This window comes from Pongo pygmaeus, chromosome 21, assembly GCF_028885625.2.
Source record: "Pongo pygmaeus isolate AG05252 chromosome 21, NHGRI_mPonPyg2-v2.0_pri, whole genome shotgun sequence".
In the NCBI taxonomy this organism is placed as follows: Eukaryota; Metazoa; Chordata; class Mammalia; order Primates; family Hominidae; genus Pongo; species Pongo pygmaeus.
Genome location: NC_072394.2, coordinates 11,072,841 through 11,092,570, shown reverse-complemented (window position 1 = coordinate 11,092,570; position 19,730 = coordinate 11,072,841). Strand labels below are relative to the sequence as shown.

General features: G+C 42.3%; 1 protein-coding gene across 13 annotated transcripts in view; it reads left to right on the top strand.

Annotated features, from left to right (window-relative positions):
* The window catches only part of KIF16B (kinesin family member 16B), a 299,792-nt gene that overhangs the window by 177,606 nt on the left and 102,456 nt on the right, over nt 1-19,730 (top strand). For 7 of the 13 annotated variants that reach the window (XM_054467128.2, XM_063659361.1, XM_063659363.1 and 4 more), the window contains 4 exons: nt 9,334-9,387; nt 10,907-12,265; nt 16,676-16,828; nt 19,311-19,407. In XM_054467128.2, coding sequence (XP_054323103.1) covers nt 9,334-9,387; nt 10,907-12,265; nt 16,676-16,828; nt 19,311-19,407 — 1,663 coding nt within the window. Of the gene's footprint in view, nt 1-8,963; nt 8,997-9,333; nt 9,388-10,906; nt 12,266-16,675; nt 16,829-19,310; nt 19,408-19,730 lie in introns of all 13 variants that reach the window. The other 6 variants (XM_054467129.2, XM_063659364.1, XM_063659365.1 and 3 more) reach the window with 3 other exon arrangements.

Below are 19,730 nucleotides of genomic sequence, written 5' to 3'. Positions count from 1 at the left end.
CCCACCCACACTATGCTCATCACAATTCTATCCATTTTTCAAGGCCAAGCTCAGACAACACCTCCTCTGCAAGGCTTCCTCTCATCCCTATAAATGCTGTCCCTCCACCCCATCTCCTGTTGAAAACATGCCCTTTCCCACTGGTCTCCTTACATTCTGTGTGATCGATATATGAGCATGTTTTCTTTCACTCTGTTTCACTAACTTAAGAGTACCAAAGACACGCTGTCCATTCTTTATTCTACTCAGAGTCCTGCCTGTTCACAGCAGGTGCCAGGACAAGTTTTGTTTTATGTGTAGAATGCATGGCTGAAGGAAGTGGAAGGAAAATTATGTGGTGCATTCTTCTGGTTTGTCCAATGGGAAGAGGTATATTTTGTAATGATGGATCATTTTTAACTTTTGAGAGGCTCCTTCTGGGATAAAAAGTACCATGGTTTGGTTGAGAAGGTGAGATAGAATTCCAGGCTGGGTAGAAGATTGGATGAGGAGTTGGAAGAGGTGGGCTTGAGTCCTGACTCTTAAAAGGAGGTCACCTGGGCCCTCTCTCTCACACTCTATGGGCCTCATTCTCCTGGCCTGTAAAATAGGATGGAGGGGGCAGGGGAGGTGGGGTGTGTACGAGTTCAGTGTATGATCTATTTCAAGTGTCTATCCAGTTCAGACTGCCCGCGATCCTCTGGCTTGATTAGGAAAGCCTCTGGGTTTCACATCTATGGTCCTAGCTGTCATTTTCAGAGCAAGTTATGCCATTGCTATGAGAAATAGGCTGGGGAGAAACTTAGTGAAAATGCTTATGATATCAAATTTTATTATGTTTTAAAAAACCAATCCTTTTTTCTTAGGGCACTTTCCATTTGCAATGCAAAAGGCTTAAGACTGGCTCCTTGGAAAGTCTTTAGTGAGTACCTTCTAGACCAGGGATTTGGAAATTTATTAGAAAACCATTCCCAGAGTGCTTTGAATTGTTAAGTTATAAACTCTGACATTTACTTAAGAGGGTTTAATTTCACAATCTTCTAGATTAAATTGCATTGTGAGACTTCTTGTATCCCACCCCCATCTTGATACACACCCCTTGAATTGTAATTTTATGTAAGCCTGCCTACTGTGGGATACCCTGACAATGATTTGAAAAAAGGGTGAGTGGGAGTGAGTAGTGTAGAAATTCTAATTGTCTCTACAAAACAGCTATTCCTAGCTTTCTAATGAAAGTTTACCTGAGAGCTAATTCACACAGGAAAGAGTTCAAGGCCTTTCCATGAAGAGTTGGAAACCTGATGGATGGCTGGGTTCTTCTTTTCATCAGTCTCCCAGAGCCTACCCTGGGTGAAATAACTGCTTTCTGCTTAGCCTTCAAGGAACATCTAGAATGTTAGGTTCACAAGGCTAGGAAGAAGATTGGATAGGACAAGCACAAACCCCTTCACCCAAATTCAAACATTCTCTTTAGTCTTTAAGATCCCCTAGTGTCCATGGGATTTGCTCAGTTGTGAGGTGCTTGAGGAGGATGAAGTTTCCTAGGGGATGGTAGCATGGTGAAAAGCTCAATCATTTTTGTCTAGACCACTGAAGAACCCTCTGTAGTCAGAACTAAACCCTAGTGAAGCATCAGGGAAAGGTGAAACACCATCCACTGAGTTCTAGTCCTTTTCTGGTTCTCTGGACTGAGGAATACTACTGAGCATTCCAGGCAAAAGGCCAGGAGTTCTTTCAAAGACGACATATGCTTTATCAGAACTAGCTGCATAATTTGCAGAGTTCAGTACATATTGAAAGTTGGGCCTCTTGTTCTAATATCATTAAGAATTTCAAGATGGCCACAGCAGAGCATCAAATATGGGACCTGTCTGAGCACAGGGCCCTGTGCAGCTGCATGGGTTACATGCCCATTAAGTAATCCCTATATTTGACAGTAGCCTAAAAGTCATGTAGGAAAAAGCCAGGCCTACGCATTGACCAAGAAGTTTTTCCTTGTCTGATCATGTGCCCACTGAGATAATAGAGTAATATCCATGCCAGGAACTTTACCAATATGACTGTCCCATAGGGAGACCACCTCTGTTGCCAGGGGGTCTCACTTCCGTGCATGTTGTGGGCTGGACTCAGCTTCCGTTACCCTCCCTATCTACCCTCACTGCAACTGCCTGCTCAAGCATTGACTGGACCTGGGTAGTCATACTCTGTTTAGAAACTGAAACGACATCATAGGTACAACACGAGTCACCATGAAGACACACAAGGATGCAAGTATTTATGCTTTCAGTTCATATAAATCTTCCTCACTTCTCTCTCCTCCCTCCTTCCTCCCTCCCTCTTTATGGTATAAGCTGAGAAATTCCCACCCCCTCATTTTTTTATTGCCGATGATAACAGGAAGATTAATTGAAGTATGTGCAGTTATACCTAAAAATGGTAGGTCTCTTTTAATGTAAAAGAAAAGGCTATCTCTGATTTTAAAAAAAATAGGTTGTATGCTGTGCTTTTTTTGTTGGACTTAACACAGTAAATATACTTCCAAGTGTCATTTTAAAATGCTAAAAACACCTGCAAAAATGACATCGTTTGTGGTTTCCTTTTAATTATAACATTTGGGAAATTAGAATGGGGGACCACGATAATTCCAGTAAAGTAAGATAATGAATTACACATATTTAAAATAAAGCCACCTTCAAATACAATTATTCTTGATGTTCTCTCCTAGATAATGACACACTCACGTTTATATTTTACAATCTACTGAGGTTTACTATCCCAAATAATTATCATTGATTATGGAAATAGGTGCATTTTCGAGTATGATTAGTAAATATGTAATATTTAACAGAAATGATCCAGTGTGAGCAGCAACTCATATCACTGCATATCTAAAAATCTCTCTAACTTTGGAATGACTCTCCCCTCATACTGTTTGTGATTTAAGACTGAACATCTTTATGGTATTTTTTGTTTGTTTTTTAAATGTTACTCTTATTTTTGAGGAAACAGGTATCATTATATACCAAAGGCATTTTGCTTTCAGTAGAAAACAACCAAAGTTTCTACCTATTTAGAGACTGGTCACAGAAAGAAAATCACAAGTCTTCATTAAGAATTAAAATGAGAATCTCTCTCTGATTTCTGACTCAGTACTTTACAGTACTACCTTCAGGGGCCAGAGCAACGGCCTCAAGTGCCTGATCTTGACAACTTCCCTTAATGCACATACTTCCCCTTCTCCATCCCAATCAGACACTCTAAAGTGAAGGCTTCCCTGAGGAGGACCTGTGATTTCACCAATCCAGAGACTCTTAGATCCTCCTCCAAGCTGCTCCAGACCACCCTTCCTCTGCCCGCTGGAGCACTTTTGAGCCTCACTTGGGACCGCTGCCTGTCCCACTTTTTGCCTTTCGCACTCTTTGCCTGTCCGTACAGTTGCCTTCTCCTCCCCTTCCAGACATTTCTTTCTAGGCCTTTCATCATTCTAAGTCGTGATGTTATCTTCAGTGATTCTTTGAAACTAACTCATCCTGCAATCTAGTTACTTAAATAGCACTCCCTTCTTCAGCATGGAGACTTTCTTTGATTTCTTACTTTTCCTGTAAGCCTTGTCTTGTCTCCACTTACTTCCCTATCCAATTAAGTCCCTTATCTCCAGCACTTGAACCATCCACTTCCCAGATCATCAGATGATCCTTCTGTTCTTCCACTTATGTGAGTCCCATTGATTGTAGAACCATTGAGCTGTCTCCCTGCCCCAAGCCTGTACCTAGACATCTAAGCTCAGTGCAACCGAGAAAACCACACCAACACAGAGATCAGTGCCCCTGTAAATTAATAGTCTCTAAGCTTGAATGATGCCCAGCCAGCCCTTTCTGCTCATTTCCTCCATCAGTTCTCTTGCCCACCGGCCCCTTCATTATTACAAATAATGTTCCTGACTCTTTTACTTCTAACCCTGCTATTATTTCTCCTCACTCTTATGAAGAGGAGTCATTAGGCAGAGGAGCTTGTTCCTGACTCCATATAGAACACAGGAGTCCTAAGAGAGCAACACCTTTAAATCCTATGTCTGCTTTGCATTCATCCTTTTCTTCTTCTTCCTGTCTCAATGAAAAAACTCCCCTTTTGCCTTTCTCAGACTAACTTCCCCTACCTGTACTATGGATCCTATAGGATTAATAGCTAGTATTTATTAACTAAGTTAATAGTGGTTGTGAGTACTCTCATTGGATCCTCTCACCCACTGAGGACTAGGATTATTTTTGAGCCTGTGTTCAGATGAGGTAATTGAGGCATAGGAAGGTTGAGAGATTGTCCCTTGGTCATATGGGAGCCAGAATTTGGTCTGGGCTGCACCCATGCCCGAACCCTTGCTCTCAGCTATGGCACTACCCTTTCCTTTCCTGCCCGCTCAGAGACCTCTCTGTCTATCAGATATTCCCAGCCTCTTCCCATTTTTTCACTCAATCTCTCTGTCTCCTGCTTGTTGATACAAGTTTAAATAGGCACAAGTCTATTTCATCTGTTAAAATGAGCACCCATTCTCCCAAAACCACCACCTCCCCTTTACAACTAAACCTACCAAGAAAGCGCTCTACTATATTTACATTCACCGTCTCCAGGTTCCTCTCACTCACTCGTCAGACCTCTGCAGTCCAGCCCCAGCCCCAGCCCAGCAAAGGTCTCTCCAAGATGAACCTCCACGTCATGAAGGTCATTGGGTGCTCCTTGGGCTCGGCATTTTACTTGGCATTCCTGGGTTATTCCATGCTACTGATCTCTGTCTCTTTCTTTAGACACCCTCTTCCCTCTGCTTTCATATGTCTGCTCTTTCCTGATTTTTCTCTGTGTCTCTAACTGCTCACTCCCAGCCTCATTAGAGGGCCATTTATCTCTGCCCGTCACTGCGAAGTCTGTAATCTTTCTGACTTTGCAGTAAGCTCCTTTATTTTCCTTCTACATGTGTGTCCTCGGTAACCTCACCCACTCTTGGGGCTTCAGTTCTTGTCTACATGCCAGTGAAGGCCAAGTCCATACCTTCAGCCTTGATAAGGGCCTGCATACCAGCTCGTTGCATGTTTCGTGCTGCCTGCTGGACATCTCAGTTGGATGACCCTTTGTAAACATTGGATTCTATATATGTAAAACTGAGCTTACCTTGAGAGCAGGACAGAGAAGAGATTAAAATTGTGGGCTCTAGAATCAAACCTAATTCTGCCAGTTACTAGTAATGTTGCCATTTCTCATGTGTGAAATGGGAACAGTGACCTCACAGGGTCATTATGAGAATTAAATTCACAGTACCTAGAGCAGTGCCAGGTATGGAGTGAGTCCCCCGTGGTCGTTAGCTTTGGTGAGTGTCAACCACTGCCCTGGCCTCTCCCACCTTGAGCACCAGCACTGCTACAGCTGCCACTCCCCAGGCCCCTCCTTCCCCACTGCTCTCCTCATCTCAGTGAACCACAGCAATGCGAGGCAACACTCAGCCCTCTATGTGTCCAGGTGCCAGGTAGGCATCTTACTTGTCGTGTCTCACTTGATCCTGGCTACAGCCCTTTGAGGTGGGACCTGTTACATTCTTCAGCCTTTAGAGCAATGAAGCATTCAAGGTTAAATAACTTGTTCATGGTCTCAGAATACTAGAATTTGTATTCAGACCTGCTGATCTCTGGGCTCAGTCTCTTTGTAGTTATGTTCTGCCCTCCTACCCCCCTATAGGAGTTGGACAGAAACCTGAGGGTCATCTTTGACTTTTTCTTTCTCTTTACCACCCCCACCAAAATGCCACCAGTTGCCAAGTTTTGTCAGTTCGACCTGCTGAGTATCAGGAGAGAGCTTCACTTCTTTATCCTCTCACCAGGATAATAAATTTCTGAGTTTTAATATCTAATGTGACAGTTTAACTGAGCACCTATTTTTTTTTTTTTTGAGACGGAGTTTCGCTCTTGTCCCCCAGTCTGGAGTAGAGTGGCGAGATTTCAGCTCACTGCAACCTCCGCCTCCTGGGTTCAAGCCATTCTCCTGCCTCAGCCTCCCGAGTAGCTGAGATTACAGGCGCCCACCACCATGCCTGGCTAATTTTTGTATTTTTAGTAAAGATGGGGTTTCACCATGTTGGCCAGGCTGGTCTCAAACTCCTGACTTCAGGTGATCCGCCTGCCTCAGCCTCCCAAAGTGTTGGGATTACAGGTGTGAGCCACCGTGCCTGGCCAACTGAGCACCTACTTTTTAAAAATTGAGCACAGTGTCAGGTACTGTGCTAGGCAAGAGGCTACAACAGTCTATAAGAGAGATGTGGTCCCTGTCCCCACCAGGCTCCTGATCAGTAAGTGACAGTCAGTGTGTCACACATGAGCATGGGGTTCTGAGCCCAGAATTTGGTAGTACCTAGGATCAAGGCAAACAGTTGTCCGGGGTCCTGCTCTGCCATCTCCTACTTAAGTTGCTACCACTAACTTGTCTCTGCCTTCTCATATTGCTCCCCCACCCATCTATTTTCTACAGAACACCAGGAGTATGTGTTCTTCAACAGCCCTGGCCCGAGACATTTTTCTGCCACCTCCTTTAAGATCAAGTTCAGAGTCATTAACATAACATCCAAGGCCCTTCACTGTCCAGCTTCTGTTGTCCTCTTGAGCTTCATGTCTTGCCACCTCTCCTATAGCAAGCACAAATCTGATTTTATTAGCTTTCCTTGAGTTTCTATATCATGCAAGAGAAAGAATGACTCAGATTAGATATATGCTTCTTCAGGAAGCTTGCCTTGATCCTAGGTACTACCAAATTCTGGGGTCAGTACCCCATGCTTATGTGTGACACACTGACTGTCACTTACAGACCGGGAGCCTGGTGGGGACAGGGACCACATCTCTCTTACAGACTGTTGTGGTCTCTTGCCTAGCACAGTTCTTGACACTGTGTTCCGTTTTTAAAAAGTAGGTGCTCAGTTAAAATGTCACTTTAGATATTAAAACTCAGAACTGATTACCTCCTTGAGACCATGCAGCTCACTAGTAGCAACAATTGTAGTGGTTGGCAGCAGAGATTTTATTACCAAACTTGAATTCAAGTCCTGCCTCTGCTGCTTATATACTCTAAGCCTCAGTTTCCTGCTTTGTTAAAAGGGATGAGAAATATGCTTTCTAAGGCTGGAAGAACAAGTGACGGAGGGCATGCCGACTGTCAAACACAAAACCTGTTTCTATAAACAATCCTCAGATGGTAGGTTTCCATCCGAATGCCCAGTGCTCAGTGTAGCATTTTTGGCTGTGCACACGTGACACTGTCAAAGCCAGCTCTACTGATGGGCGCACTGAACTCTTGTTCACAGAAAATAAAAATCAAGAGTACAGATTATTCCATTAGGGAAATTCTCAGGTTTTAAAAAGTATTTTATCCAATGATTCTTTTCGACTATGTAAATATCTCTAGAAAGACTAAGCTCTATTGAAGTATGAAGATACCAACTTGGAATCCTTCCTAAGGTTCTGTTTATTCTTAAATAAAAAGAAATGATCATATTTTAATTTTAATGAAGTCCTAAGACTACTTAATGCAATTGCATATGGGCTGGCCTTCATGACTGGCAAATGCTTTTCATTTAGATTTATATGGCTGATTTCTCATGCATAAGGTACAGATTATTTCCATTTGTCAGTAGAATAAATATATTGCTATCTAACAAGTTTCAATGAAATATTTAATACTTTAATATCACAAATTTGAACATTGCTCATAAACCGAGTTAATAGACGGTATTTTGGAAGCAGACTGCCATGAGTTCACATCCTGGCTCCACCACCTATTACCACTGTGACCTTGGAGAAGGTGTTCAACATATCCAAACGTTTGGATTCCTCGTGTGTAAAATGGAGATACTGTTTGCCACCCTTAGAATATGCTGGGTGGACAGAGGGAGGTTATGTGTAAATCACGCCACACAGCACCTACCGTGTAAGAGATACTCAGTTCTGCCTAAAAAAGCCACCGTACTGTGGTCCCAGCTGCTCAGGAAACAGAGAGGAGGATTGCTTGAGCCTAGGAGGTCAAGGCTGCAATGAGCCATGATCACACCACTGCACTCCAATCTGGAAGTCAAAGCAAGACCCTGTCTCAAAGAACAACACCAAAACGAAATCCACCAGACATCTTATTCTCAATATTACTCCACATTATTAAATTGGAAAGAGAACTATTTGAAGGTTTGTTCACTCGTGACTAAGTAATTGTTTCCAATCTGGATTTTGCACATTATTCAAGGAAGAAGATTTATGGTGACTTTTCTGTAGCCAATCTTTTTAGCTGTATCTGCCCTCTACCACAACAGAAAAATGTATAAACTTAAGAATTATAGTTCAAGGGTGGTGGGGTCGGGGGAGGTAGCTGGCAGTGTCTGACCCAACCCCAATCCCAACCCTGAAAAATAAATAAAAAAGAAATACAGTTTCTTCTGCTTAATAAGAATAGTGAAACTTTGCAATAATTAAATATAGTATTTGATAAGAAATCAGCTTGTGTTATTATTGTAGTGAGTTGTTTTAAAATTCCCAATGACCTAAATCCCTTTATTCTACCAGCACTATGAGTCTGTTCACAATCCCACAACCCCCATAACTCATATATTGTATAACCATTAATTACAGCAGGAACTTGATGAACCTACATGCAGTGTAACTATCTATAAAGTAGTAAAGGTGCTAGTTTGACTACTGTTTATAATTATTATTGGTACTCAGTTATTTACTATGATTATCATGAGAAGTGTGGAGAAGTGTGAGAAGTGTAAAACATAACAGCTAACTTTTTGGAGTGTTTGTTTCATGAAATTATTGGGAAATGTGATATTTATAAAAAGATGTTTCAATTCATGCATGGCTATTGGCTTTTAAGTACCTTACTGCTTTTCTCCTGATATTCCTTCCTATTAAATGCTTTCCTTAATTGATGTCTGTGCTCTCTCTCTCTCTCTACCTCCCTGGCAGTCTTTTCCCTATAAAAGGACCCATCTGTCTAAGGTAGAGATTCTCCATTTTTATATACTCATCAGTGCTAAGCTGCATGGAGTAGACGTGCTTATCATTTAGAAGTCTTGTTTAACTCTGCTTTTTCAATACAGTTTTTGTTTTGTTTTCCTTCAAGTAAAATCTGTTATTTTCAGCTTGAGTTCAAGTACCCAAAAGTATGTCTAATTCCTAATCATAGTCCTAAAGCAAAGAATGCATTTTAAACTTGCTAACCCGTGGTAATTAATAGTAATACTTGAAAAACTGATGCCCTTTTTAATATGTGACTCTGTATACAGAGAGTGAGAGAGAGATAGAAAAGCGACTCATTTTCATTTGATTTTATTAGACTTGAATTTGAGAGGCAACAGCGTGAAGAACTTGAAAAATTAGAAAGTAAAAGGTAAGTCACATGGGGTTCAAGTTTCAACACTCCTGTAGTCTGGATTCCTGTGTTAATATCCTGGACTGATTCCATCTGTGTCTGCTTCGATACTTCCTTCTTGCTCTGTGTCTGTTATTTACATGTCTAATGACTGCAGGTCTTTTTTTTTTTTTTTTTTTTTTTGGAGTAGTTGGTTTTTCTTCAAGTTTAAATTTTTTTAAACAGTTCGTCTTCAAATATTTATGAGAAATGGGAAATAGAGTCAGTAGGCAAATTTAACACACCAAAATGTATTCATTTAAATTTAATCAAAAGTAGATCTTCTCTTAATAACATCCCCTGAGTTTTTAAAAAGCCTGAAGAATGACAATTTCCCTTCCGTCTACCTCCCTGCTTTTAAAACATCTTTGCTGATGTTGTTTGGCCGTTTGTATTTCCCCATGTATAATTTGCTTTTCTTATTCTTTGCTCACTTTTCTTTTGTATATGGGGGGGCAGGGTGGAGGGAGAAATGGCTGCTTAATTGATTTGGGCAGTTCTTTATATGCTCTGAAATAATTCTTTACCTGATAAAACTGTATTTTCTCCTTTTCTGTTTTTCCTGTCCTATTTAACCAGCCAAGACGTAGACCAAAGATGACAATTAGAGTAAAAACTAAGGCTATAGAAAATCTGCAAAGTAAATGTTTATTTTGTAGGACCTGGAGTTTAAATGTCACAAATAAATTGGCTTAGTTTCCAGCATCATCCAAGATAAACGTTTGGTGGGTCAGGAGGTAGAAGCCATGTATTCCTACTCTAACTCTGTGCTCTTCCTCTGGAGGCCATCCCAACCCTAAACTTCAGTACAGTACCCAGTAGAGATCATTTGTTCTCCAACAGAAAACACAACATGTCACCTCCCCAGCAGCCCGCAAAATTATGCATTTATATATTCTAATGGAGGCTCCAGTTGTTTTCAGTGTTATGCACTAATAAACTAACATTTTGGACCATTTGGTGATCACCATTTGTCCCAAACTAGTGATTAAATGCTAACTAGTGATTAAATGTATTCTTTAGCTGGAACAATGAACTGTCAATTATCATGACTTTGATATTTGACCCCAATGAGATAAGGACAGCATAAGCATTTTTATTTAATGTTGTCTTGTAACTGAACTTCCATTGAGTTTTAGTCATTGGGCTGAATAAAGTTATTCACATTTAATTTAAATTGGGCATGGTTCTTTCTCTTTGAGCTCAGGGGCCTTTTAAAATTGTATCATGCATAACACATTATGATTATAGGCTCTACAAAGAAATGATATCAGAAGCCACTTCAGGAGAATAGGCAGGTGATAGGTTGGACAGTTAAAAAATAAAAAAAATTAAACAGGATGCTGCTGGAAATTTAAAGGAAAGCAGTTACTCATCTTTTTTTATTTTAATGGAGGCTTTGACCTGGTTGTATGTGCATTTTCAGAACATTTCGGTAAAGTTAGAGCAACATTTGAACAATGATCAGATAACAACCAGTCAGTGCTTTGCATTTCAGGAAACTCATAGAAGAAATGGAGGAAAAGCAGAAATCAGACAAGGCTGAACTGGAGCGGATGCAGCAGGAGGTGGAGACCCAGCGCAAGGAGACAGAAATCGTGCAGCTCCAGATTCGCAAGCAGGAGGAGAGCCTCAAACGCCGCAGCTTCCACATCGAGAACAAGCTAAAGGATTTACTTGCTGAGAAGGAAAAATTTGAAGAGGAGAGGCTGAGGGAACAGCAGGAAATCGAGCTGCAGAAGAAGAGACAAGAAGAAGAGACATTTCACCGCGTCCAAGAAGAACTCCAACGACTCAAAGAACTCAACAACAACGAGAAGGCTGAGAAGTTTCAGATATTTCAAGAACTGGACCGGCTCCAAAAGGAAAAAGATGAACAGTATGCCAAGCTTGAACTGGAAAAAAAGAGACTAGAGGAGCAAGAGAAGGAGCAGGTCATGCTCGTGGCCCATCTGGAAGAGCAGCTCCGAGAGAAGCAGGAGATGATCCAGCTCCTGCGGCGCGGGGAGGTGCAGTGGGTGGAAGAGGAGAAGAGGGACCTGGAAGGCATTCGGGAATCCCTCTTGCGGGTGAAGGAGGCTCGTGCTGGAGGGGATGAAGATGGCGAGGAGTTAGAAAAGGCTCAACTGCGTTTCTTCGAATTCAAGAGAAGGCAGCTTGTCAAGCTAGTGAACTTGGAGAAGGACCTGGTCCAGCAGAAAGACCTCCTGAAAAAAGAAGTCCAAGAAGAACAGGAGATCCTAGAGTGTTTAAAATGTGAACATGACAAAGAATCTAGATTGTTGGAAAAACATGATGAGAGTGTCACAAATGTCACGGAAGTGACTCAAGGTTTCGAGAAAATAAAGCCAGTGGAGTACAGGCTTCAATATAAAGAACGCCAGCTACAGTACCTCCTGCAGAATCACTTGCCAACTCTGTTGGAAGAAAAGCAGAGAGCATTTGAAATTCTTGACAGAGGCCCTCTCAGCTTAGACAACACTCTTTATCAAGTAGAAAAGGAAATGGAAGAAAAAGAAGAACAGCTTGCACAGTACCAGGCCAATGCAAGCCAGCTGCAAAAGCTCCAAGCCACCTTTGAATTCACTGCCAACATTGCGCGTCAAGAGGAAAAAGTGAGGAAAAAGGAAAAGGAGATTTTGGAGTCCAGAGAGAAGCAGCAGAGAGAGGCGCTGGAGCGGGCCCTGGCCAGGCTGGAGAGGAGACATTCTGCGCTGCAGAGGCGCTCCACCCTGGGCATGGAGATTGAAGAGCAGAGGCAGAAACTTGCCAGTCTGAACAGTGGCAGCAGAGAGCAGACAGGGCTCCAGGCTAGCCTGGAGGCTGAGCAGGAAGCCCTGGAGAAGGACCAGGAGAGGTGAGACTGGGAAGGAAGGGTGTGGCATACAGTGGGTGCCAAATGAGTGCTCATTTTTCACTCCTCATGTTGTGTTTATCCTTTTTTTTTTTTTTTAACATTCTTTTAGCCTTCATATTCTCTAATACATAGGCAAATGCTTATATTTGCCAGAACTGAGAAAAGTACTCCTAAACTTCTTGTATTTCTCCTTAGTGTCCTTCTTTTAGAATTGTTGGCCTAGAGTTGAAAAACACACGAACAAAAGCAAAGCCCATGTACATTATCCCACTGTCCTATGGAATGTGTGTGTTTTAATATTTTGATAAATGCAAGACTAGAAAGTTTCCACTTTGATTTCTCCTTCTTTCTTATCTCCCTTGCCTGTCTCCCTCTCTTTCCCCTTTCTTCTGCCCCTTCAGTTCCCTTCTCTCCTTTCCATTGCATCTATTTCCTCCTCCTTTCTCTTCCTTTGCCCTCTCTCTTTCCTCTCCTTTCCCTTTCTTCTTTGCCTCCTTGCCCCTCTCTCGCTTGCTCCGTATCTCTTTCCTTCTCTCCCTATTTTCCTCCTTCCTCCCTCACCTCTTTCCGTCTCTGCTTCCCTGCCCTTTCTTACTAATGATTTCACGTCTTCTCCCTGACTAGCACTTGTTGAAATAAGTATCATCCGTGGGTTCATGGTTTGCGTACAGGCTACTGATTTCTGCAACCTGTTGGGAATGAAAAAATCAATACTTCTCCCACCCCTATTGAGTCACAGTATTTAAGAGGCGGCCTCAGGACTCTGCATTATAAAACAGTCAACCGAACCAACAAACAAAACTCCAGATAATTCTGAACACAGAGGGATCTTAGAACATGTTTGGTGATTTACTGATAGTATTTTCGTTGTTGTGAAAAATAAAACTAGGAAATTAGCACTCTTGTCTTGTAAGGTAAGAATATTTATCTTCCTTCACCTATTTTCTGTCACCATACTTACCAGACCATAAGTTCTCAAAATGCATATTATGTGAATTTGAGAACACCTTTTCTGGAGCCTTGAAGACATGATGAGAAGACTCACAGAAGGGCCAACAGCCAGCTGGGTGATGCAAACATCACCCAGTTTGGAGACTTGCAAGAGGAATTTATAGTCTGGTTCAGCCCCTTCCTATCAAGATGATAGCATGTTCCTACCTTGAGCAGGATCTTTCATTACTGGGCCTCAGTGTCACCACTTGTACAAGAAGAGGTTGGATGAGATCACAGGGTCTTGCTCTGGGTCCAGGCTGGAGTGGAGTACAGTAGTGTGATCATAGCTCACTGAAGCCTCAAACTCCTGGGCTCAAGCAATCCTCCTGCCCCAGCCACCCAAGTGGCTGGGACCCCAGGTGCGTACTACCATGCCTGGCTATTTATTTATTTATTTATTTATTTTATGTATTTTTTTTTTTTTTTTTTAGAGATGGGGTTTCCCTGTGTTGCCCAGGCTGGTCTCAAACTCCTAGGTTCAAGCAGTTCTCCCACCTGAGCCTCCTAAAGAGCTGGGATTATAGGCATGAGCCACTGCTCCCTGCTCAGTTGAGATCTTAACTGAAGCTCAGATTGTAGAGATGAAACCTTGCCCTCTCCGCAGTACTCCCCCCACCCACAGCACCTCCTAAGGGGGCTGCAACAGAAGTCCAGTGTACTGGCCAGGAGACCCCACCTTGGCATTTAGCAGACGCATGGGGCTGGTTGCTGATAACAAGGAAGACCTACTCAGAAGTGTTACTGTAGCTTCACCCATCACATTGCCTGAAAAGGTCAGGACAACCTCCATTCAAATGATTGACTTATGCTATGGATTATATTTACCATGGCTGTCTGGTAGTTCCCTCAGGCAAAACAGCAACAAAATAACAATCAAAAACCCTAATGCTGTTATTTCAGAGAAATAGGTTGGAGGTTTAAGGAAATGATTGCCGTTATGTTATGTAAATGAAATTGCTAGACAAAGATCCAGCCCCAGGAAATTTAAAGTAGTGGAGGGCACACTCTCAATTTGTAACCTGTAGTGTGCAATAAGAATGCAGCATGAGCTTTTAGCTTGATGTCCTTGGCTTTTGTCACCTGGCCATTTAGTATTAATACTGTATAATAGCAGACACGGTATTGCAGTTTCCACAGAAGTGATTATACAATGTGAGTGTTCCTTCAGAAGCCAAGTAAAGGGGGCTGTTAGCTTCATGAGTTTTGATGAAATAGACTTAGCTAAGTCCTAATTCAGGCCAACGGATTCCGGGCTGTCTGCTCTGACTGCCATATCCCTGCAGCTTTCTATGGGAATTTCTGTTGTGCTTCATTTCTCCCAGGGTTCTCACGGCTAAGCCAGGATTCACCGTGCAGCCTGACTCGGCCCCTTGTAAAATTCCACAAGTGTGAAATATTAAATTCATGCGGGACCAGACTGGACAACAGTGTCCTGAACTTGGCTCTTCCGTTGCCTTCTCAGTGCTTTATGAACCAGGTTTAATCCATTTTCCTGCCTTTTTTCCTACCACCTGCTCACTCTAGCTGCCCCATTGACATAGATCAGGTAATCCAACTAGAAATACCTCCTGTCACCGTAGCAGGGATAACAGAGGCAAGTTGTTAATACTCACACTTAATCCTATTTTCTTGTCAGAGTCCTTTAACAATGACAATGATGGTAATAGTCATGATGCAAACCATGAAGAATAACTCCGTGTACTTCAGATCTTGCTTTAAATGCTGTGTGTGCATTGTTATTTACTCTTCCAATGAAGAGTGCCATCGTCTACAGTTTACACATGAGGAAACTGAAGCCTGCAGTGGTTATATAACCATTGGGGATGAGTGTCACACAGTTAGAAAGTGGCAGAGTTGCAAGTCAGATCTCAATCTCATCACCCATCTCTAAGCCATTTAGCCCTCTAGTCTTCTGACCATGTGTCTGCCACACGGGAAGGCCAGCTTGTCCCTTGCCACCCATATAAATCTCAGTCAGACTTCAGGATACCACTGAAACCCTCCTTTGCTTTGTGGAGTCTTTTCCACTGGCCACTGGCGCTGTGCTGAAGGACAATTCTTAAACCCAGCAGGAGTTTTCTTAACTGTAAACATTGCTAATTGCCTGCCTACATCCAGCTCATTTTTTTTTTTTTGGCCATTGATGATACCCTATTAATATTGCTCCCCAATTATTTGCCCACCACCAGGCCTCTGACATCATTTTTTTTTTTTTTTTTGCTTATGTCTTGTCTTTTGAAAATACTATGTGTTCCACAAATTGATGCTCTAGAAGTACTTTGCTAATCAATAGACCCAGAAAGGGCTGAGTTATACTGGGCACAGCCTCATGTGGGTCCCATGAGTACTTACCCTCATGACCCTGTGATCCATTTCTGAAAGTTCAGAACTTGGCTTTCATGTTCAAGATAGAGCAGTCAAATTGCTGCTGGTGACACCAGAGGGTTGGCAGCATCATGGTGTGTTGGCATCTGAAGCCAGAATCTCTGATTTTTAGAGCTGAAGGAATTGAGGGAGATTAGTTGATGCTCTCATTTGATCCATGAAGAAATTGAGACCCGTGTGTAAATAACTCCCCCAAGTTCACACAGTGAGTGGACTGCAGTCTCCTGCTTCCTGGGGCCAAATTCACTGGCAAGCTTGGCCCTCTGGCCTGATGGCCCTGGATTCAAGTATGCCTGGGCCGGTGGGAGAATGACCTTACACACATTTGACCTCATATAGATGTATCACTTATCATTGGAGGTAAATTTTATGGTTTATTTTAGTTTCTCATGGAACTCAACCTACTTTTCTAGGCCTGTCTTTTCTGCTTCCCCTTCCCACGCCCTCTGCCTTAGCCCAAAGTGGATGCCTGGTTTTCATGGCCTTGTGCCATTGCTCATATTGCTTTCTGCACTTAGATAATCTTCCGCCATCATCTCCAAATGACAACATTCCCACTGGCCTCTGGAGACTCAACTTAGAACTGCCATGACTATGAAATTTATCCTAGATTGGTGGTTTTTAAAACTCTTTAAAACATAGATCTTTTTCTCCAAACGTAAGTATTTACCAGAACCCTGATATGTAGTCCACAACCGACTCTTGTTGAAGCAGGAGTTAGAGGCCTCAGAATCCTATACACCTACCTCTAGGACTTGCTTGGAGCACAGTGGAGAGATCTTTGCTCTTGGTGGTCAAACTTACTCTACCTTCTGGATGCCTGCAGTGCTCGTCCTGGACCCTTCTTGTGGCCCATTGGCACTTTATGTCTTGTCTTATGGGTATGTGGCACCTTTTCTACTAGAAGGTAAAGTTCTTTGCACACAGAGGACAGATCTTGATCCCCCATGCTATCTAAAGCAATGTCTCACACAGTAAGGATGCTTGGGAAATACTATTAATGAATGAATTATGTGGCTCCTGTCTGTGTAGGTTAGAATATGAAATCCAGCAGCTGAAACAGAAGATTTATGAGGTCGATGGTGTTCAAAAAGGTCATCATGGGACCCTGGAAGGGAAAGTGGCTTCTTCCAGCTTGCCAGTCAGTGCCGAAAAATCACACCTGGTTCCCCTCATGGATGCCAGGTACTGGACATGAAAGGGATTCCAGGCTTCTCATTTGATGTGACTCAAGGACTCATTGTTTCTCTGTTAAACTACTTTGTATCTGGAGGGCTCTATTAAGGGCAACAAGTAATACATGTGCTTGAGATGTGCTCTGCCTTCATCTGCCATTGGCCTGCCAGTGGTAGGGTAAGGGGTCATTTCAAGAAAATCAAGGACTTGAGACCTGGCTAGCCAGATCCAAGGAATCTTGTTGCAGGTACAGTTGTCCCTTGATATCTGCAGAGGATTGGTTTCAGGATGACTCTTTGATACAAAATCCACACATCCTCAAGTCTACCTGTTAGCCCTCTGGAACCTGCAGTTAGAAAAAGTTGCCCTCCATGTATTTTCAATCTGTGTATAGTTATGGATGTGGAACCATTAATAGGGAGGTCCAGCTGTATTTACTGGAAAAAATTGACATATAAGTGGACATGTGCTGTTCAAACCTGTGTTGTTCAAGGGTCAAGTGCGGTTTGAGTGAGAGGGTGGATGAAAAGTTGCAGGGAAACCAGCTCATCCAGCACAAAGTGAGGCAAGGCCAGGTTGACAAAAACAAAGACCTAGAATTAACTGTACCAAAGAAGAAGGACCTTGTATTGACAGTTAATTTATATGTCATGGATTACAAATAGATGAAGTTTGTTATAAAAACTACTAGTATATTCAGAATGATTGTGAGTATAATAAACCTATATCTGATGTTACTTTAAGTGATTTTCAACTTAGGTGGCATTGTGTATTGCTCTGTGGCTTAGAGCCCTTAGAAAAATCAGCTTAATTATTCTTTGCTTATAAGAAAATGATGATTATCCTTCTTCACTCCATTTAAACATGGGAGTATTTGAAATTGGGCAGTCTTGAACCCTAGATATTAGGAGATATATATTTGGATATCAAAATGTACTCAGAATGGCATGAGCCTCATATCCCACAGGGCTAGTTTCAAATTTAAGTGAATATCAGGGGTGATAAGTTGTAAATGGCCTTCACTCATGTTCAGTAGGACACAATTTTGTTTTCAATACTGAAAGAGAAACATTGTGCTTTATTTGGGCTCTTTTACCTAAAATTTTAATCTCTTTGCCTAGCATTTTAGAAAATCTTTTCTCTGTGGTCAGTAGTATAGAAAGGATTGCAGGATTATGCATGTGTTTATGCAGATTTACTTATTTATTTAGTGAATGTGCTAACATATAAACATGGAAACCATTTAATTTAAAATAATCCATCTGGCCGGGCATGGTGGCTGACGCCTATATTCCCAGCACTTCGAGAAGCTGAGCCAGGCAGATCACCTGAGGTCAGGAGTTCGAGACCAGCCTGACCAACATAGTGAAACCCTGTCTCTACTAAAAATACAAAAATTAGCCGGGTGTGGTGGCGGGTGCCTGTAATCCCAGCTACCTGGGAGGCTGAGGCAGGAGATTCACGTGAACCCAGGAGGTGGAGGTTGCAGTGAGCCGAGATCATACCACAGCCCTCTAGGCTGAGAGACAAGAGCGAGACTCTGTCTCAAAAATAATAATAATCCATCTAATCAGTACCTGTAGAATTGGAGGAGGGGAGTCTAGAACAGAATGACTTCCATTTGGGCAATCTCTGCCACTAGAAAGATTTTCGATGAAGATAAAATTCTCTAGTCTCTCTGTTTCCTCCAGGTGGAATGACCTAAAAACATTGAGGTGGAATGACCAGAGATTAGACCAAAATCCACTGAGGTGGTCAAGCCTGATAGTTTTGCTTCATACAACTTCACCTACATTTTATGAGATATCAGATAATAAGTTGACACTGCTTCAGAAGTCAGCAGTTTGGCTTCATCTCTGTCTTGGCCCTGTCCTAGGCATTTTGGAAGGTGGAGACCTTTACAATGTGGTCTTGCTGGCCAGGTACAAAGAACCCATTTGGAGAGACGAGACAGACAGGGAATACAAGTATGCAAGATGTTGTTCAATCTGAATGAGGAAGATTTGTAGAGAGCATGTCCATTTCTTGCTTATTATTTTTTTCTTTTTTGGTAATCCTCATACATGACCTTGAGATGTGAGAAATAAGTATCATCTGTATTATCCTTTTCTGTATGAGGAACCCAAGGCTCTGTGAATGAAATATTCTGTCTTGGCATCAAATCAGAGCCTTCTGAAGCCAGTGACTGATTTTCTTCCATCCTGCAGCGGGCATTCCACTAAGGACTTGGATGGGATCACTTAGTCTCCTTTCCATTCCCAATATTCTATTACTTGTTCAGTTCTACCTCATTTGGGCAAAATCCAGATAGTGAATACGTAGCACCAGATTTCTTGAAAAAAATAAAAATGTTGAAATTCTCAAGTTGTTGTTAGGTTTGGTATTTAGAATGAGATTGCTCCCTGTTGTGAAGGGCATAGTAAAGAGAGGATCTCAGAATGTCTTGTGTGGTTAGAAGTGTCAGATCTACTCCATCTCCATTGCGTTTCAGGATCAATGCTTACATTGAAGAAGAAGTCCAAAGACGCCTTCAGGATTTGCATCGTGTGATTAGTGAAGGCTGCAGTACATCTGCTGACATGATGAAGGTAAGCTGAAGGAGCCAGGTAACACAAAGTAACATGTTCATTCATCTTTCTTTTTTCCTTTTTTTTTTTTTTTTGAGATTGAGCAAGTCACCCAGGCTGGAGTGCAATGGCACCATCTTGGCTCACTGCAACCTCCACCTCCCAGTTCAAATGACTCTCGTGCCTCAGCCTCCCGAGTAGCTGGGAATATAGGCGCCTGCCACCACACCTGGCTAATTTTTGTATTTTTGGTGGAGACAGGATTTCTACCACCATGTTATCCAGGCTGGTCTCAAACTCCTGTCCTCAAGTGATCTGCCCACCTCGGCTTCCCAAAGTGCTGG